Source organism: Protopterus annectens, chromosome 6.part0 (assembly GCF_019279795.1).
Source record: "Protopterus annectens isolate FY-2018-M chromosome 6.part0, PAN1.0, whole genome shotgun sequence".
In the NCBI taxonomy this organism is placed as follows: Eukaryota; Metazoa; Chordata; order Ceratodontiformes; family Protopteridae; genus Protopterus; species Protopterus annectens.
The window spans coordinates 1,904,412,545-1,904,435,044 of NC_056737.1; the positions used below are offsets into that span (position 1 = coordinate 1,904,412,545).

Sequence of the window (22,500 nt, forward strand, 5' to 3'; positions counted from 1 at the left end):
CAAACTGCCAGCTATCACAAGCTATAAGAGGGACATGATATGCAGGAGAGTGGGTGCAGTATCAGTAATCATTTAAGAATCCACCAATGTCATTGTCATTCATAAGAATTCCTACTACATTAATACAATATCATTCAAAGCTCTCCCTTCTTAAGATAACATTTAGTTGTCTGCTGCATATGTGGGATAACACAGATATTCTTGTCATCACTCATCATATCCCTATCTCATACAGTCCAATGACTAATACATTAAAATTATTTTCAAAGTGTGGAGGCACATGTTGACAGTTTAGTAGGTGCATCCAATTCATTGTGACACTGTGTTTCCTCTTAAGATACTGTATTTTGGTTGTGGGCTGTACACTGATGCAGTGAGTATCATCAGTCTGTCCACATTCGGGTTTATATTAGTTCACCGAAGCCTAACTTCAGTGAACACCCATTCAGCGACCATACTTCAATGAATATTGCATCAGTGATTTGCTGAATTTACCAAGGGCAAAGAAGTAGTTGGCCAACTACTTAACTTTGCCCTTTTCTCCACTGTAGTGCAATCTCAGAGTTGGCATATATAGTTAGGGGGGCTGTGGGGGCAAAGCCTTCCACTTGGGTGGGTTAAATTTAGTTGTGTGTCAGTCTGTTGTGTTGCAGGGCAATTATTTACTTCCCCTTGGTAGACTCAGTGAATTTCTGAAATAATTTTTGTTGAAGTGCGGTCACTGAATAGGTGTTCTCTGAAGTTAGACTTTGGCAAACTAATATAGATCCCCCCCACATTCACCTTCTTTAATACTGTAAAGGTCCCCTTCCTTCCTTCCTTTCTCTAGTTTTGATTTAATTTTTCGTCTGATTTCCCCCAGGCTTTTCTCCATTGCCTGTTCTGTGGTGGATTCCCACATACAGCCCTAAGTATTAGAGGAATTATATCTCTTTTAGCTCCCCCATGCCTCCTCTTCCCTTACCCTAATACCGTCTTTTCCTAATTGTAATACAGTCTTGAGATGGTTTGAAAGGTCTTAGACACTGGACCTGTTGCTGCTAGTGCTGCCTTTGCATGCAGATGAGTATATGTTATCAGAGACAAAAACATGCAATCATCCGCGTACATCAGGAATTTGGACTCTATCGCCAGCATCCTCCTCAGGTCATATAATTTGACAACTACCCATATTTTGATATCTTTTTTCATGAGTGTAAATAGCCTGAATGATAATGTGCACTTCTTTCTCATTCTCCTGCTCATCTCCACCATTCCTAACACCCCCGAATTAACTGCAGTTTATTGCATACCGCCTGTACCCACTTGGAGAATGTCTCTGTCATTCCTCTCTTCTACAGCACTTTTAATAAGAAATGTCACCTAACCATGTCAAAGGTTGTTCATAAGTCAAAAACCATGATTCCCTTTTTTCCACTTTTCTTTACTTTTCATTTCTGTGCATGTATTTCATTATTTTCTTCCAGTTCAATTCTTCCTTTCTGTTTTATAAATCTATTTTAATCTTCTTGTTTTACCAGTGGTAAGATCTGGTCTAACCTTCATACTAATACTTTGGCCAGTATCCTTTTATCTGCATTAATCAACAAAATGGACTGATAGCTTCCTACATCTGGCAATATTCTGTTCCAGGACTCCATGCAAGAAGGCCTGGAAAACAACTGCATTTTCATTTACTTGGGACAGGAATGTTCCTGTATGCTTTTTGTTTTGACAGGAAAAATGGGGCCAACCATGTTACTAAACAGCAGCAGCAGCTTCCCCTAACATCCAGGGTACTTCTGAAGAATCAAAAGGAATTCCTCAAGATCACTGTGGTGATTCCCTTCTGGCCCAGGCAACTCTGGTTCTCCCTTCTTTTGGAAATGGCAAGGGGCATTTACCACACATTTCCTCACAGACGATCTACTCACATTAGAATAGGGGTATTTGATATACTCCAATATCAATCAACGTCAACTGACTGCCTGGATGATGAGGCATTAATTCTTTTTAGGCACCTGCTGTTTGCTGAAGACATGCAGCAGATATTTATAGATGCAAGAATGCCTGCTACTAGAAAATCATACATTAGCAAATGGAAAAAGTTGGTGTTATAACATGGTCTTTTTTACTCATCTATCAAGGTTTGTTTATTGACCATTTCAGTGTGTTATTTGTTATTTTCTCTCTAATAAACAGTGAATCCTTCGTGGAGGCCTCTTTCCATTTTTATGCTATTGTCTTCCCATGGATCCTCCTCTTTCAATGTATTCTCATGTCAAAATTTTTTGAAGGGTTTTTGCATAAGAGTTCTCCAAGTAAACTGGAGGCCCCTTCCTGGGATTTTAATTTTGTACATGAAAAGCTAACACTTGCTCCATTTGAACAAGCTAATCTATCTGATTTGAGATGCTTAACTTGGAAAACAGTTTTACTGATTGCTCTGACTTCTACAAGAAAAGTATCTGAATTGCAAACTCTTATGGCGAGTCAACCCAATCTCATTTTCCACAGGGACAGGGTTTCTTTGAAAAGTAATCCTTCTTTTATGCCTAAAATGGTATCCAAGTTTACTTTAACCAAACTATTCATCTCCCAGTTTTCTGTCCTGTAGCTAAAGATAAGGGAGAAAGGATATTCTGCACCTTGGGTGTACACAGACAACTCAGGTACTATCATGTCAGAACTAAATCTTTCAGAGCTTCAGATCAACTGTTCATTTCTTGTGAAGATAAGAAGGGACAACCTGGTCAAAACGAACTATTTCCTAATGGTTGTCTAAGGCTATTACCCTTGTTATACTCACCATACCAACATTATTCCATGCAGGGTCAAGGTCCACTCTGCCAGGGCCTTGGCTTCATCTATTTTTTTTTTGAGGGTGTGGGGTTGGATTATAGAAGTATTATAGAAGCTGCTACTTGGTCCTCTGTATATACTTATAAAGCACTATAAGCCTGATTCTTTCTCGAGGTCCAGGTCAAGTTTTGCAGCAATGATCAATATGAACATAGTACAGTTGTGTAAGGAAATGTACCATAACAGTAGATGTTTGAATGATCACTGTTGGTCCCTCCTTCAAACCCACTTGTTTTTTTGGTGTGTTTCTCTATGCCAGGGTCTGCACATTTATTTTTTGTTGTTTCTGGCATTGTCCTTTCAGGACTCAGCCTCCCTCAGTATGCTGGCAGGAAAGCTCTGAAGGGCTTGGTGCCCAAACTTGTATTTTAGTCAGCACGGCTTCAGGCTGCCCGACAGTCTGTGTACATGGAAGGTGCCCTGAAGCATTGGAAGCTGGCCAGCTTTTATTTCCTTGGCAGGATATTCCCATATAGTAAAGCTTACTGCAGCAGTGATCATTCAAACATCTACTGATTTAAGTTTACTCATACAGCTGTACTTTACTTTCAGTTAGTTGCCATTTTTTTTGCCTGTTAGCTATAACAGGCTTGCCTCCACTTTATCTTCTCTGTAATAGAGAATCCTGAAATATTAAAATATGATTTATTCTAAGCTAACACCAACTGTTTGGGCTTTGTAGTCTTAAGAATTATACCAGCCTCAAGGCTGTTCAGAGGGTCACCAGCCCTTTATGAGATTATCCCACAAGACAGGTGGAAAAATTGGCATGTTTTCTGACATTGCTGTAAAAAATTGTAACAAAGACAGCAGTTATTACCCACTGTAGGACAGATTTATAATCTGCTAGGAACTTGCATCCTGTTTTCAGCTCTAGATGTGCCTTTTATTGCGAGTAACTGTTATCTAAGAAATAATTTTACTAAAATAAATGTCTTACCTGTGTTTCTGTCAGCATGAGCGAGGTGGCCACTTCAAATCTCTTGGGTCTGGAGAGGTACTTATTCAGCTTGAATTGGTTCTCTAGTTCTAGAAGTTGTTGACTGGTGAAGGCAGTTCGTGGTCTGCGACACTTTCCCATCAAGCCTGATGGAGGAGGGGCTGCAAAAAGCAAAACATTCAGTCATCAGCTGCTGCATCTCAACTGTGGTAGTTAATAGTCAGACAACTCTATGCAATACAGTCCTCCTGGATCAAACTAAGGAAGTTAACTGCTTCTCATCCTTCAGTACAGCAAGTTTAACAAGTCAATCCAAACTCACAAATATGTAGGTTTAGAGAATAACGATAAAAACAGTCCTGAACTGAGCTTTTTTAATCCTACAGTATAAGCCGTTACAATTATTAGAGAAAGTAGGCTACCATATAAGTGATTTGCTTATGTTATTGCACTTTTAGGTTAGAGTTAATGTTTCTGATTAACTGCAATGAGCTGTGGTGTCTTGTGGATGGTTTTCTACTCTAGCTCTGAAATACTTTTTAGTCATTTTTAAAGTAATATTGCTTTTCTGCTCTCAATTTTTAATATTTTTGTAAGGATTATATTATAATTTGTTAGTGTTCTTGCTCAGTTGTGTATCAGTTTAATCTGGATGTATAGAATTGGGCCCATTATGCAGGTAATGTGTTTCTTCCCATTGGGTAGGTGTGGTGCACTTTTTATTTTATTCCTTATTTTTTTCTTTCTGATTGAAGTGAACTTAAGTTCCAGGATTGATTTTGATGGGAAGTGTTGTTTAGAATGGCCCTCTAACACAGTAGTGCATTTTTACGTATTTACTCGTGAAATAAAAAAATATATAGTATAACTCGTATTTCTAGCTACATCAAAAATGAACTTACACTACAAGTGTGACTTTCTTCAACTTCTAGGCAACAATGAAAATGCACATTAACAATGACAGTTCAAAAGTATCCAGTGCTTTAGCGTTTCTGGCCAGAATTCACTCGCTCCATCAACCTTGTCACCTTACAGTTGTTTATTTGCCACAATATCCTCATTTACAGAAAAATGTACACCACCTCCGTTTTCTTCTGGTACTGCATTCTCAAAGGAAGCCATGTCCTGTGTGTTCAGCAGTTGTTCAAAATGTTCTTTTCGCCTCACAATAATGTTCCCAGTTTATTTCAGCCTTTCTTTACCCTTGCTGTGAACAGTCTGGACACTGTCCCCCCCCCCTTTCCCCAAGTTGCTAAATGGTGTGCCAGAACTTCTTTGAGGTGATCTGAATACCACTTATCCCACATGTAGGCCTCTCTTTGATAACTAAAACAGCTGCTGCCTTCTGGGCTTGTTGGTAACTCTCCATCAGTTGTTGGCTTCCCTCACAGCAAGTGTCCACTACAGGATCCTTGGATTACCACTTGGCAAACACTTACTTTTTTGGCCCCAGGAAATACTGACTTCATAACCAGGGTCCATTTAGACCCCATTTCACTGACTATGCCTGGGTATGTCAGACGCCTTTCCAGAGATGGGAATTCATCCCAGTATAGCTTAAATATATGTTTGCGTTTTCTGGTTCTGTCTGGCTGCCATCTTTACTATCAAATCCAAAGTGTCACTGATAAGTAGACAGTTTATCACCTCTCTAGAACTGAGTGTTGAGAACTTATGGCCTCAGGACTTATTTTGAGACCACAAAGTCAGTCACAGACAGGTAAATGGAGAGGAGGAATTCAAAGCCAAGATAATAAGGTGATGCTCATTCATAGCTTCTAACCTCACCCCTCTGAACTAAATTGCCAGAAACCTGTTCTGCTTATTATTAGGGAGGGCATTTATACATGGGGTTAGTTTTGATGCTTAGGCAACTTCCTGCAACATTATTGCTGGCTAGGCCATAAGGTTCTTTTAGTAGTAGCTGATATGGATTGCCAACCTCAGTGTTTCAGAGGAGCTGGCATAATTATTAGGGTCTTTACCTCATAGACACAAGGAGCAGTGTTTGATTCTCCACTTTAAGGAAAATTGAATAGGTAGCCCACAAGGGCAGTTAGCTTAGTATTTATCTATGAACCTATATACTGATTCTGATATTTATGTTTGCAGTATTTTTTGTAATAAACACCTTGAATGTGTGTGTGTGTGTGTGTGTGTGTGTGTGTGTGTGTGTGTGTGTGTGTGTGTGTGTGTGTGTGTGCGCGCATTTATACATGAGAATTATGAGAATATGTGTCTATGACACTATTTAAATTCCAGGAGCAACATTATTATTTGACTTTGCTAAACTTTGACAAAATGACAAGGATGTTTTTATACGAGACCTAGTTATACATTTAAAGCTGGGAGTTCTGTTATATTTCCTGACTGTAGTTGTGACATAACAGTTTGTGTAATACCTTTATCTGCTTCTTATGATGTGTTGTGAATTTCTGTCAATAAATTAAATAGCATATCTGTTGTAAGTTACTGTGCAAAGAACTTTAAAGTATTTTTCAGTGAAAGTAATGAACTATAACTGGCTCCCCACTTAAGCACCATGTTCAATAATAGCCTCGCATTAGGTTTTGTGCCCACTGAATGGCACACAGCAACAGTTATCCCACTCCACAAAGGGGGAGCCACCACTGATCCCAGGAACTATCGACCTATTAGCCTGACGAGCCTGGTCTGCAAGGCCATGGAACGTATCATCATGGAACTCATAAACAAAGACATTGGTAACCTCCAAACTCTGGATCCCACCCAGTTCGGGTTTGTGAAAGGCAGATCATGCCTCCTGAACCTGATCGACTTCTTTGAGGCAAGTCACCAAAGCCGTGGATGAGGGTAAGGTGGTTCACACAGCCTATCTTGACCTCGCCAAGGCTTTCGACACCATCCCTCATTCAGGAATTATAGCTAAACTCACTAAACTAGGTATAAATCCCTACATCATAAAATGGGTTGCCAAATGGCTCAAGTTGCAGACTCCAAATCTGACCTCAAAGCAGTGACAAGTGGAATACCACAGGGTTCCGTCCTGGGACCTCTTCCGTTTAGTATCTCCTTTTCTGAAGTACAGGCTAACACAGAAGGCCTCTGGCTAACGAAGTTCGCAGATGACTGCAAACTAGGAGCCATAGTCAAGTCCCCAAATGATGTTGACATCCTACAGAAGGGCCTCACTGAGACAGGTGCCTGGTGTCAGAGCCATGGCCTCAAGCTCAACGCCAAAATGTGCAGTGTCATCCCCTTTGGTAAAAGCTCTGTACCCATGAACTACCACATAGGCAGCAATCTACTTAACACCAAATGCGTGATAAGAGACCTTGGGACCCAGGTGGACAGTAGTCTCTCCTTTGATAGTCACATTGCCACAGTAGTCAGGAAGTCCATCTACGTGGCACACCTCATCATAAAAGGGTTCTCATCCAGGAAAAGAGAGGTCATTGTTCCCCTCTACTCATCACTTATTAGACCCATTATAGAGTACAATGCCCCTTTTGGAATGTACCTCACAAGACATCTGCAGCAGCTGGAAAGGCCACAGAAGTACCTCATAAAGAGGATTACTGGCCTCAAACAAATGCCCTACACTGACCACCTCAAAAAACTCCAGCTTTACTCCATAGCATATCGCCTACTCCGAGGTGATCTCTGCCTAACATATAAAGCTATGTCAAACCCAGAGCTGTTGGAGATGCTACACCTAAAGAAATCCCAATCCCTCCGAGCTACATGCTCTAGGGACCTAAACCTTATCACCACAATAAACAGGACATGCTGGAGGGATAGATTCCTGTCAGAGACTTCCTATATTCTGGAACAAGCCACCCATCTATGTCAAGTAAAGTTCTTCATTAGCACTCTTCAAGAAAAATCTTGATGAGTGGATGGGAAATAGGAAATACACCCCGGGGATCACTTCTGTGTCTCTGCTGGACAGTGGCATAGGAAAATAACTTTCTTGGGTGGCGTAAACTAGGAAACCTTGCTAGCTAGGCTTACGTAGGCCCTTGGGCCAATAGCCTAGTACATACCTATGAACCTATTAAGTGATTACTGCAATATTTGTTCGTATTATCCATAGAAATAGCAGACATATCCCACTTCCGGAAGGTACACTACAGGCCATGGTTTACTGAGAATTTCTGACAAGGTGCTGATTTTATCAGCTAGTTAGCATTTAACAACAGCTACAGTTCGAGTATGAAAAGGACAGGGTGGGTGCACGTTTCATATTATACTAATCCCAGATATCAGACATCATTTAACTTATTATGTACGTGGGAACCAGATAAGGAGTGAAGATAGTCTGACATATAAATAAGACTTGAATATACTGAAATGCACAAATGTACCACTTGCACATGCACTAATAGAGATCTACACGTGGGAACCTCTCATTCCATCAAGGTGTAGTGACCTCTGAATTGCCAGACTACATCACTCATGTCTAAAGGCTGAGTCATAACTCTCAACCTCTTATTGCAAGAAATCTTGACAAAACCATACATAAGGGGGGCAAAGGCTCAAACTCAGGAAGAGATTTTAAATAATGATCTCATTAACTTATAAAAGTGCTAGAATAACAGGTTTTACAATAGCATGCATTTTTCTGAAGGATGTAAAATCTGATACTCAAATGTCAGTCATTGTATGGTGACTTCAATAGTTAATGACTGATTTGCCATTAAAACACAAATTTTATGAGGAACAGACAAAGAAATATGAGCTAAAAATCTGGGCTTTCTGCAAAATTCTGGACAACTGAGAGGTATAGACTGAGCTAAGAGAAGAAAGGCAGGCAAAATATGCACAGGACTTGAAAATGTGTGCAAAATGAGATAACATGGAAGCCAAAGAGAATCTAAGGGTGACAGAAGTATGAATTTAGCTAAGAGGACATTGAAAGAAAGAGACGCTTTGGGGAACAGGGTTCAATGACTAGTGGGCTCAAAGGAGGGAAAGGGGACTGAAATCGCAGACCTGAAATCTTTGTCAGCTGAGAGCATAATAATCTATAGTCATATTCTAAGTATAAATGATTTACTTATTGACTACACTGAGGTAAAGTAGAAATAATTTGACCCATAGCCACACCAATTGAAACTTAAGGTACATGCTTCACTCCCACAAAACAAGATTCACTGATTTTCCTCACTTCCTTATTGCTATTAACATGCATCACAATAGTACTTAGGCATTGTGGAAGCTTTTATATGGGGTGCATTGTAATGGCATGGGAAACCAATAAAGTGAAAGGAGTATAAAGTTAAATATCAGTTAAGTAAAGTGATAACTTTATTGTGTAGCAGTTAGCATTGCTGTTTCACAACTTTTGATTCTCTGTTTCAATTTCAAGCCATGATGCCTTTTGTGCAGGGTCTGGCTTGTCCTTTCTGCATCCATGATCCTCAAAAATGCATGTGTGTGTGTGTGTGTGTGTGTGTGTGTGTGTGTGTGTGTGTGTGTGTGTGTGTGTGTGTGTGAGTGCGTGTGTGTGCACGCATCCTACCTTTTCAGGATTAGTTCTCTGTTTTATGCCTATTACCGAGAAGCATGAGACCCTGAATTAGATAAAAGTGGATATTGGAGAAAGAACGAATGAATTAATGATTGAAGAGAAGTGAACACTAAGGTTGGTGATGCTGACTGTGTGCACTAAAATGTAGTCTCCCATGCTCACACGAGTTTAGTTTCCTCATCTACTCCTCTGGTAGGTTACTTGGACTTAACAGTAGATATAAAAAGTTTACACACCCCTGTTAAAATGCCAGGTTTTTGGGATATAAAAAAATGATACCACAATAAATAATTAAAAAAAATGTTCCCACCTTTTAATGTGACCTATAATCTGTACAATTCAATTGAAAAACAAACAAATCTGTTAGGGGAAAAATATAAAAAATAAAAAACGTACAATAAGCTGGTTGCATAAGTGTGCACACCCTTAAACTAATACTTTGTTGAAGCACCTTTTGATTTAATTACAGCATTCAGTCTTCTTGGGTACACACCTGCCATCAATTAAAGAGACTCTGATTAACCCCAAATAAAGTTCAGCTGTCCTAGTAGGATTTTCCTGACATTTACCCAGTTGTCTGCTACAGCAAAAGGTGTGGTTCACAGAGAGCTTACAAAGCATCAAAGGGATCTCATTGTTGAAAGGTATCAGTCAGGAGAAGTGTACAAAAAATGTCCACAGCATTTGATATATCATGGAACACAGTGGAGACCGTCATTAAAAAGTAGAGAAGATATGGGACAACAGTGTCTTTACAAAGAAATGGATGTCCCTCCAAAATTGATGAAAAGACAAGACAAAAACTGGTCAGGGAGGCTACCAAGAGACCTACAGCAATACTGAAGGAGATGAAGGAATTTCTGCCAAGTACTGGTTGTATACTACATGTGAAAACAATCTCTCATATTCTCCATATGTCTAGACTGTGTGGTAGGGTTGCAAGACGGAAGCCTTTTCTTACACACAAAAACATTCAGGCCTGGGTGAAAATTTGCAAAAGAATACATCAGGTCTCACAAAAGCATGTGGGAAAATGTGTTATGATCTAATGAGACCAAGGCTGAACTTTTTGGCCACAATTCCAAAAGGTGCATTTGGTGCAAAAACAACACTTCGCATCACCAAAAGAACACCATCCCCACAGTGAAGCATGGTGGTGGCAGTATCATGGTTTGGGGTTGCTTTTCTTCAGCTGGAACTGGGGCTTTAGTCAAGATGGAGGGGATTATGAATGGTTCCAAATACCAGTCACCTTTGGCCCAAAACATTCAGGCATCTGCTAGAAAGCTGAAGATGAAGAGGAATTTCACCTTTCAACATGACAATGACCCCAAGCATACATCCAAATCAAAGAAAGAATGGCTTCACCAGAAGCAAATTAAAGTTTTGGAATGGCCCAGCCAGAGCCCCGACCTAAATGCAATAGAAAATCTGTGAGGTGACCTGAAGAGGGCTTTGCATGTGAGATGCCCTTGCAATCTGTCAGATTTGGAGTGCTTTTGCAAGGAAGAGTTGGCAAATATTGCCAAGTCAAGATGTGCCATGCTGATAGACTCCTACCCAAGAAGACTGAATGCTGTGATTAAATCAAAAGGTGCTTCAACAAAGTATTAGTTTAAGGGTGTGCACACTTATGCAACCAGCTTATTGTGCATTTTTTATTTTTTATATTTTTTCCCCCAAACAGATGTGTTTGTTTTTTAATTGAATTGTACAGGCTAAAGGTCACATTAAAGGTGGGAAAAGTTTTGAAATGATTTATTGTGGTCTAATTATTTTATATAACAAAAACCTGGTATTTTAACAGGGGCGTGTACACTTTTTATATCCACTGTAACTGTATGTTCTCATAATCTAGCTGTACCTTCATACTGTGGAACTTGCTCTTTACTTGTCAGAAAGTTTTTGTTTTAATGGAACTAACCTAGTCACAAAGTAAAATAAAAGGAAAGCACATCTAAAACACCAAGTCAACAAACTAAGTGTCAAAACAGAAAGTTATGCTTGGTAGTCCACTTGCTAAATGCATCATTTTGTTATGAAGTTTTCTGAAATTTGAAATTAGAATGTTAGGTTTTACATTATTTCCACCCAAAAGTGACAAAAACTTTCATACCCACCCAATCAGTTTTTGACTTGATTAATGCATACAATAAACAAGGTTATTACCCTAAACCCTCCCAGTACTTCAGCAGTTTCAGAATATAAGTAGCAGACAGCTTCATACAGATCTTCTGTTTGTGAACTGTTATTATTGCAATAAAGACTTTACTGCTTTATATTCAAGCTTTCGTTTTATTAAGGGTACAGCCTCTCACTTAATTTTACAAGTCATTTTTGTCAACCGATTTGAGTTCCTTCTATTAGTTTACAGTACTCTAGATTACAGACAGCTGCCATACATACCTGATAAGATAACAGGCTCACACTCCTTTACCTTGTAACCACATATCAGAGGAATGGCTGTTTGGTCTAAGCTTTTAGCTTGCTATACTCAGATCTAACTCTGTGGATAAGACAACAAAGGAGTGGTGTGGAGTGGAAAATGGCACATTGCTGCATTGTTTGCAGAACTCCTCCTTCGGTTCCTTTGAAGGCAGCCTTGTAATCTGTAATTGTGGCCAAAATGTATCACTAGAAGAGGCCTGTGAAATTGAGATATGTGTAGATTTCCAGTATAGAATGGCAGGCAAGTCTACATGGACTACATTTAATGACTTATTTCACACATTGAAACAAGTCCTTACTCACATGCTGAAACAGTTTTTATCAAATGTCTCACATTATATCATAGCTACATATTCATTGATCATACATAAAAATAAAACTGTGTTTAGAGTAGAGTACAAAGGATAATAGTAAATATGTAATTATTGCATGTAGCAAGCAGAATAAATTTTAAGGCCTAAAACTGAGACTTTTTGTGCTAGTCCTGTAACAGAGTCCATTACTAGGAATGTGTTAACACAGCCACACAATTAGTTTAATAAAAAGATTAGTCTGATATTGTTGTTGAAAGGCCCTTGATTCACAGCCATATCAAGTTGATCCTGATTTACACTATGTGAAGTATGTTTAGTACGCTGTTATGAACTACCTTGTTTCACAGGCAAGTATTGCAGTTGTTTATTGGGGCATGCAGCACACATTCCATTTTCTTCAACGGCAAATAAGCGTGCCCAGTACTCTACTTTGTAGTAGGTACTGTTGTTTGTACTAGGTACTGCTGTATTCTGAATGGAGAGAAATGTGTATTATGACAGCACTACAATGTGAAGCAGTAACGGGGCATTTAGTGAGGTATATACTACTTAGTAAGGTTGTTTCTAAGTAGCTACATGAAGGTACTTAGTAAGCATTAACATAACTCAGTAAGCTCTCTGTAACTGCCATACTGTGGTCTCCTGTCAAGCTTAGTTGTGATTCATAGAGATGTTTCACTTAGGGTTGCCACCTGTCTCTTTTTGAACAGGACTGTCACAGACTAGCAACTCACATCCCACTACCCGCATTAACTGTGCAGGATAGGACATGTCCCAGTTTGCCAGTAATACTGTAAAATCTTCATTTTCCACTCACAGTTAATGCAGGAAAAATTAAGATTTACTTAGTGTTTCATGAAAGCAGCCCAGCATTTCCAGTATACAGCATAGTTTTTGTTGCTGGCTGCTGTTTTGACTGCTTAGTTTAACGTTTGCTTTTGCAATAAATAAGTCAGACTCCCGTAACCCTCACCTGGTCAGAACTTGCAGCTGCTGGCTATTGGTCTATTGTCTGCTAATTAGCTCTCCATTAAGTCTGGTCCTGAAATTCACCAGAGTGTTGGTTGAATTTCATTTGTGGGAAGGACCAGTCACCAGAGAAAGGAGGATTGTTATATAAACTGCTGATGATCCCAGCTTAGTTAGAAGGAGTTTTGAATATTTCTGAGGCTTGATCTTTTTTATTTAGAAAAATATATGCGATTGTGATCTGGTCATTGAATGGTTGTGCATTAATAAATTCTTCAGCAATATTAAATAAATATTGCAAATAAAAGATAAATTATTTGATTATCTCTGTCAACAGCTCAGAACAGATAAGAGTTCCTCTTCCTACTTGATCTTTCTTACTGCACTGACAGCCCAGCTCTTCTCTGCCCATGCTGAGAGTGAGAGACTGACCGATGCCTGATGACAGACTAGCCTACCAGTGATTGAGCCCCAGAGCCATCGAGTGGAGGATCGGGTAGGACTCAGGAGTACCTATCTGTTAGAAGGGCAACAAGCCAAGTCACATTACATATTAACTTAAATTTAAAAGATAAGATCATATCACATGCAAACTAAAGAAAGAGAGAAAGGAGAGTGAAAGAGTGTCATAAAAATGGAGACGTAGATGGTTCTAGGTCTCAACTTCTTTATGCAAGAATCACGGGCAAAGCCAAAAATAATTAGGTTAGGGACAAAGGTCGGAAAAGGGATAATTTTTCAATATTATCCAAGTTCACTTAGAAAGTTAACAAAACAGTGGGTTTTGCATGCCTATGCATTTTCTGAAGAATAAGATACATGAAACTATCTAACATCTGACGTTACTGGCCAACTGTGATCCTCAGTGATTTATCAGAAAATCAAAAACTAGGAGATAAAACTAGGGGCATTCTGCAAAATCTGGGATGGTTGAGAGCAATATGTGTGGAAAGAGAGAGTGAGAGAAAGAAAGGGGAGAGGAGAGAGAGAAATATACAGAGGAAGACAGAAAGAAGGAAGAAATGCAGTAGGAGAGAAAGAGAAAGCGGAAGGAAGAAAAAAGAAAGAAATACAGTAGGAGAGAAAGAGAAAGGGGAAGGAAGAAAAAAGAAAGAAATGCAGTAGGAGAGAAAGAGAGGGGGAGGAAGAAAAAAGAAAGAAATACAGTAGGAGAGAAAGAGAAAGCGCAAGGAAGAAAAAAGAAAGAAATACAGTAGGAGAGAAAGAGAAAGGGGAAGGAAGAAAAAGAAAGAAATGTGGAGAGCAATGGGAAAGGTAATATTAGTTATATATTGGTCTGCCGAAGAGAAAATTCATGAAACAGTTCCGTATCAATATGCATTTTTTTAAAGAATAAGAATTATGCAGTTTTAAAATCTGGCAGTATTGACTGTAATCCTCCGTGAGAAAAAGCATAATCTGTCAAGGTACATGGCAAAATACAAGGCAAAATCAGCAATCAAATGGCATGCAAATTAAACAGAGAGAGAGGGGGAGATTGACAGAGTGTGTGTGACAGATAAAATATTGAGATACAGATAATGATAGCTCTCAACTTCTTTACCCAAGAATCAGGACAAATCCAAAAATAATTAGGATAAGAACAAAGGTCCAAAATTAGGGACAATATTTCATTATCCCAGTTCACTTAGAAAGTTAACAGAACAGAACGTTTTGCATCAAGACTAATTTTCTGAAGGAGTATGAAACTGTGTAACATTACTGACCAACTGTGATCCTCAGTGATTTATCAGAAAATAAAAACTAGGAGGCAAAATCTGGGGCATTCTGGGAAATCTGGGATGTTGAGAGCTTTGTGTGTAGAAAAGAGAGAGAGAAATAAATGCAAGGGAAGAGATAGAGATTGAAAAAGAAAGAAAGAAGGAAATGCAGTGGGGGAGAAAGAAAAAGAAAGAAGGAAATGTGAATAGAGGGGCAGAGAGTGAAAATGTGGCGAGAGATGGGAAATAAAGCAATTTTAGTTATAAAATGGTCTGCTGTAGAGGAAATTAATAGAACAGGTTTTGCATCAGCATGCATTTTTTAAAGAATAAGAACTATAAAACTTTAATGTCTAGCATTACTGATTGACTGTAATCCAAAGTGAGAAAATTAAATTTTGTCAAGGTACATGACAAAATACGAGGCAAAATGAGGAATACTGGAAAGCCATGCCTAGAGCATAACAGGAAGAACCTTCCCTATGCATTGCAATGTAATAGTCTACAAAAAAGGCTTTAGAGAAATAGAGCACAATAGCAAGAACCATGACAATGTAAACCAAATGGTCTACTACAGGATTATAACAAGGTGTTTGATTGTATGGCATTTACAATTGCAATGAGTTCTTAATTATAGATCTCAAGAAATTCACCTTGAAAGTGAAGTCCAAGAGAATCTTATATCCATTTCAGAACTGCTTATGATCAGATGGTATATCGTGTCAGTGGCTTGTGACTGGTAAATGCAAGACTCAGAGAAGAGCAACAGGAATCTTTTCTAAACAGACTACGACTCTCAGGTGGAATGCAATACACATTCCTTCTGAGAGTGATAGGAGGCAGGCTAATTTAACATTCTATGTTGGGGATTATTATCAGGGATTTGTCTTATCAAAAGCAGGTCATATTTGTGACATAGATGCCAAGATGTTCTCCTCACAAATAAAGCTTGAGAAATAAGTCTCCACATTCCATTAAAGAACACATACAAGCTGCTTATTATTAGATGCCCAACATAATTCTTAGTTGTGAAAGGACATTTTTTGTATTTGTTAAACATTGTAGGAGAGGACGATTTCTTTATAAGGGACAACTGTGGAGATTGGGAGAGACTGTATGTTTTTTTTTCTTTTATAGAAGTTAGAAATAGTTGAATTGCATGGATATCTTTTTATCTATATGCACATATGATTAGTGTACTTTTTCCAAGGCAAAGGCATGCCGTTGTTTCATGATTAACATACATGTATTGTGCTTTCACTGTGTGAAGCAATGCTTACTCAGAGATTCATGGCGGTTTTTCATTTTGTGTGTGCTGCTTTCTGTGAGATCACGTATTAGCACTTATCAAAAATGTATTAGCCACCTTTCACGAATGTTTTCTTCTTAGCACAAAAAGTCTGAGCAAAGCCAAAAATAATGGGGGGGGGGCAAAGATCCAAAAATAGGAACAGATCTTAAATATTGTTCTTATAAACTTAAAAATTGCTAGAATAATGTATGCTGGCATACATTTACAGAAGCAAAGTGAAATTCAAATGTATTATTATTTAATGACTTCAATATTCAATTATTTGCCTGAAAAACACACATTTTATTAAGGATGGACTAATAATATGAAGCAAAAATCTGGACATTGTGCAACATTCTGGTCAGTTTAGAGGTACTTAACAAGCTTGTCTCTTCTAGTTTCAAAGTGTACTCATGGTGTCCCGTGCAGTATAATGTTACCTTGATATTAATTTTCTTAATCAAGCTGTGCACAAACTTTGAAACTGTCCAGATTTTCACAGAATGTCCAGATTTTTGCCTCATATTTTTGGTCTGTTCTTCATAAAATTTGTGGTTTTCTAGCAATCATTGAGGGTTGATTTCATTAAATAATGTCAGATATTTGAGTTTTATCCTTTGTATTTCTCAGAAAATGCATGGTAATGCAAAACCTTTTATTCTAACAACTTTCTAAGTTTATAAGAGCAGTATTTAAAACTTACCCCTATTTTGGGCCTTTGTCCCCCCATTATTTTTAGCTTTGTCCAGATTTCTTGCGCTAAAAGGTTGAGAGCTATGGCTGTATATTATAAGGGTAATAATTAGCTGAGATATTGAGTTTGTGGTTTATATCGCAGAATGTCCTTGCTCTGCTTTTTATTTTGGGGATGATAAAACTACATGCATACAAATTAAGTCGGAATAACTGAAGTAATCTCAGATGTGTTCCATAATGAAATAAATGTCTGAAGTTAATGCTTGCTTAGAAATATTGTTTTTGAAATATCTTGTAAGTAGTACAAACTATAAGGAATTTAACAAAGTCTCTTTCATCCCAAGGAGGTAATTCAAACAAAACACAAAAACTATTAAAAATTTTTCTGGGCTTTGAAAATGTCAAATTAATTATATTTTAAGAACCTTGGTTATCAATTATAAGCCACATCCATTTTATGACTGACTTGGTTTGTAAGGTTTAGATGCATTTCTTCTATGCTGTGAGTGTTAAAACTTTATTGGTCGTGTGTTTAGAATATTTTAAATATTTCTAGTTTCCTTCTGTTTCTATAACCTATTATATATACTTTTAATATGCTTTTTGGGCAGATGGCATAAGAGAGACCAGATGCAATAATAGTTAAGGTTTTCGCCACCCATGCACAAGCTTTGATCTTGACAACAAGCCAGCGTTTGCATGAAGTCTACATGTTCTCCCTGTGTCTCTGTGGGTTTCCTCCCACTTCCCTCTCAAAAAAAACATGAATGTTTCCATCTCAAACTTACCCAAGAACAGCTGTATAAATCAACCACTTTGAGCACCTACTGTGGTACACAGTATCCTCAGGATAGGAGAACACAGATAAAAGACTACATGCAGTGACAAGGCTAGCCAACTGACTTGGTAAAACTATGGCTATAAGTGATCCGGTTATGTTAGCTAATGTCGCCAAATGGGTATGGGTATCTGCTGGCGATAAGTGGGTCAAGGACCTGACCTACTCTGACCTACACCAAAGACCCATGGTAATAGGAGGGATGTATATGCTCCTACTGACCAGTGTGTGTGCATGCCATAAAGTCTAGCAGCCCTCGGTCAATAAGCTACTGACCAACCGGTGTCCAGTTGCTCAGCTTGGGTTACCTGGGATAGCTCTGTTAAGCAAAAACCAGATATAAAACCAATCAGGCTGTCAAACATAAATTATGAATTGCTGTACTCAGTGTAGGTTCACTGAGAGGACAGAGCTTGGAAGTAGATGACATGATGGTAAGAAGGAGGCTGGACATTCTATGTTTCCAGGACTCAAGATGGAAGGGCAGTGCAGCAAAGCCACTTGGCTTGAGATCCAGAGTCTGCTATTCAGGAGGAGGACAGGCTAGAAATGTTGTGGGAATTGGTGTGAGAGAGAGGCTTTAGAAGGCAGTGAAGGATGCCATCAGACTTGATGACAGACTCATAGCAATCAGACACCAGCCTAATGATAGGGCAGTATTTATAATCTCAGCCTACACCCCACAGCAGAGAAGTGATAGTGAGGAAAAGATTGCATTCAGACAGCAGTTACAGGATATACTAGATAAAGCAGGTGCTGATAATGGGTGACATAAATGTACACATCAGGACAGACTGAACAGGATATGAGGACTGCTTGGTCCACATGGATAGGGGCAACAGGACTAAAGAAGGAAAGACCATTCTAGACTTTTGTTTGGCAAACAGGTTGATGGTTGTCAACATATGGTTCAGCAAGACAGACCATCACAAGATCACATATAACAATGGCCAACATGCAACTCAGGTAGACTTTCTTCTAGTAAGGATGAGGCAGTGGGGTAGAATCTATGATTGCAAAGTCTACCCCTGTGAAACGGTCAGCCCACAGCATAAAACACTGGTTGCCACAATCAGCTGTAAGCACTGGTCAAAGAAGGTCTTAAGGTCAACAGAGATCAGGCTGAAGTCCTGGAAGTTGACAGCAGAGAAAAAAAATAACAGTCCAAGGAATTACTCAGGGCATTAGCACCTCAAGAAGAAGAAGAAGAAGAAGAAACAGGTGGCGTTGAAGAAGAAGAATGGCAAAGCCTCGATACAAGAAGACAGAACTGCACTAAGGAAAATGAAGTCTGGGAAAGCAGAAAGCTAAGATGAGGTCAAAGCAGACATGATAAAGATGTTTGGTGAGATACAAGAGAAATGGCTCCTGAGGGAACTAATAGCAGTGTGGAGAGAAAGGCGCATCCCAGGTGAGTAGAGAATAAGCATACTTGTGCCAGTGTTCAAGAACATTTTTGAAGTGCTTTTTTGCTGGTCTTACACGTGTCTTGATCTTTTTTTATAATTTAACTGCCTCTTTCCTCTCTCCTCTTTTCCTTATTACTCTTCCTGAGTACTGTCCTTTTTAGGTCATTTTTCCAGCTACCTTTGTATTCCTTGAGTACTTCTTTCTACCATCATTGGTAGTTTTCTCTTATTTTCCTTGCCCATTTCTTCTCTCCTTAAAAAAAAAAATATATATATATATATATATATATATATATATATATATATATATATATATATATACATACATACACACACATAAATATACACATAAATATATATATATATATATATATATATATATATATATATATATATATATATATATATATATATATATATATATGGGTCTACTTCAAACTTTCACAAGTTCGATTCTTATGGTCAAGACCATAAGACTGAATTTGTGAAAGTTGAAACCATTTAAATGGAGACTGCTGTATAGCGCAAAGGATGTATTTACAGTTTTCCTCATTACAGTGCGATGTCAGAGTGGGTATATTAAATTAGCAAGGGGTGTGGGGGGTAAATTTGTTTTTTTTTTTTTTTTTTTTAATTTAAATTTTGAACTTTCAGAAGTTCAATCTTATGGTCTCCACCAAAAGAAATTTGAACTTGTAAAGGTTTGAAATTTAGAAGTAGAGCCATATATACTATATATATATATATATATATATATATATATATATATATATATATATATATATATGTATATATAAAATAGCCTCACTCTTATTTATCACATATTTCTATAATGGCCATCGCAATATATAACCCACCAGTATAAGACTACCTACCTACTTCTTTTCTCCAGTTCTTTCCCTCTCTAATACCCATCCTCCTCTAATATCCATCACTTCCTAACTCTACACAGTGCTTCCAGTCACCTTTACATTACTACTGGTTTCTTTAAACCACAGTTTTCTTAACCCATCCTATTTTATACACATCTGGACACAAATTCTAGACTCACAGATAGTCTCTGCAACACATACTAATGTGACGAACAAGGTCCAACCCACTCAGTTCCACTTCGCTATGCTTGGGCTCACTCTTTTCCCCTACTCTACTCCCATTCCCCTGACCTTTATACCTATTAAGACACTCCCCCTCTCTCCATCTGCCAACAACAGCACAGCCTCACTTTCACTCCAACCTCACTGATATCTACACCACTCCCCCTCTCTCACTTAGCCTTAATAGAGCAAATCCACTCAGCCATAAACCCCACCCATTCTCACCACAACATAGTCAGCAGCCACAAACAAAATAGTAGGAAACCTTACCCACCCCTGAATACACCACTATAACATAAGTTTAAGGGATCTCACCATCTACTCTCCTAATTGCAGGACAAAATGCTATACCCACCCTGTATAACAGTAACTTCCCTCATTATTGCAGAACATTTAACCTCCTACCATCACTTAATTAGCCACACATCTACAACAGAATTCCCCACTAGTCCAATTCCCACACAGGAGAAACCAGCTCTTCTACTAATATCACCATCAATTTACAACCTGTCAAATTTCAACCTTGCCTCATACATAGTACCCCACAACGAAGAAAATACCCACATTTCCACAAAATATGACAATTTTATACCAAAATACATAAACATCATTCAAACAGCATCCCGATTAATACTGAATGGTGACCTCCACACAAATCCTGGGCCTACAAACAGCAGGAACTCCCCCAACCACAGGGAAAAAACATTCTCAATTTCCCCAGAAAACCCTCAGACCTGCTAATATTTAACATCAATACAGGAAGCATACTAAATAAAATATCAGAACTGCACGTATACTCCCCTGACAGAAACCTGGCTAAAACCACATATCAATGATAACAAATTTGTTCCCCCTTGATATAACATTCTTAGGCAAGACAGGATATCCAAAAGAGGTGGAGGTATTGCTCTACTCTTTAAAAACAATCTGTCAATCGATTGAATAGACAACTACCCTCCAAATTTCAGTAATGCAGAAACAATATTCACCAAGCTAAAAATGAATGCAAAGAAAATCTACATATAATCAGTAGTTATATACCCCCTGGTAACAACATTAACACAAATGAATGCATCCTAAACTGGGCATCCAAAAACATCACACAAGAAACAATCATAATGGGTGACTAACATCAACTGGAGTTCCTGTAACTCCCCCCTCCCCACCAACCACATCAACCTACATGGTTTCAATCAATTAATCAATACCCCCAACACACATAGATAAAACAACTAAAAAGGAGCCCATCCTAGATTGGATCCTCGCTAACCGGCCAACTCAATCCTACCACTCCAGTCCACTCCCTGACACCCTCAGCGATCATTTCCCCACCTTTGCAATAAGACACCACATTAACCCAATAAAGTCCTCCACCTTCAAACAAATTCAATATACAAAGAATTTCAAAGTCCAAGATTTTATATCAGCAGTGAATCAATGCAACTAGAGACAACTTTTAACTCGTCCCGTGGATAGTGCCATAGAATACTTCAACAATACTTTCCTTAGCATTTTAAATCACCTCACCATCAGGACCTTTAGAACTAAATCTAACTATGCCCCTTGGCTCACCAAAGATGCCCGACTACTTCTAAAACAAATGGATAAAGCATGGGACACATGGCATCATAATAAACCACAAAATAACAGTCAAACATTCCTAGAACTAGGAAACAAAGCCAAAAAAACAAACTATAACCCACAATCCTGGCTGCTGCTAATTTACCTGCAGGCTTCCTCAAGATTGCAGCCAAAGCCATCTCCTATCCCATCTTCCTGTTAATTAACTGCTGTTTGTCAGAACAATGTGCCCCCTCACTATGGAAAGTTTCACTCCACAAAGGGGGTAACTCACTCGAACTATCAAACTACCGACCAATCACCATTTTATCTCCCCTGTCACAAATCCTTGAAAAATGTATACATGCCCAAATAATTAAATACATCCTTATTAATAAACTGCTGACCAGCACCCAACATGGATCCTAATCATAGTACTACCACAGCCCTTATTAGCCTTACCAATACTGTAAATCAACACCGCAACAATGGCAATGTTGTCTCCACTGTTTTTTAGATCTCTCCAAGGCCTTCTATTTGGTATCCCATGCCAAACTACTTACTGCACTCTCTGAACTTAATCTAAGCCACTCCACTCTAATCTGGTTCCAGGACTATCTAGCCAACTGCCAACAGGCAGTAAAATAGCAAAATACCTTATCCCCCCTCCTACCTGTAACCCTAGGTGTCCCTCAAGATTCCATCCTCATCCCCCTCCTCTTCATCATATTTACCAATAAGCTTCACAAAGCTACCCTTCAAGCCACTCTGGTCCAATATGCTGATGACTCCACCCTAATCTGTTCTGCAACATAGCTCCCTGAACTACAAAAATTAGCACAAGAATCTTTTGCTGTTGTCAAAACC

The 22,500-nt window shown here is 38.6% G+C and overlaps 1 protein-coding gene across 1 annotated transcript in view; it reads right to left on the reverse strand.

Annotated features, from left to right (window-relative positions):
* LOC122804978 (motor neuron and pancreas homeobox protein 1-like) overlaps nucleotides 1-22,500 on the reverse strand; it is a 212,797-nt gene that overhangs the window by 30,109 nt on the left and 160,188 nt on the right. Inside the window, exon 2 of the mRNA XM_044075224.1 lies at nucleotides 3,782-3,942. Within this exon, the coding sequence (XP_043931159.1) occupies nucleotides 3,782-3,942 (161 nt within the window). The remainder of the gene's footprint in view (nucleotides 1-3,781; nucleotides 3,943-22,500) is intronic.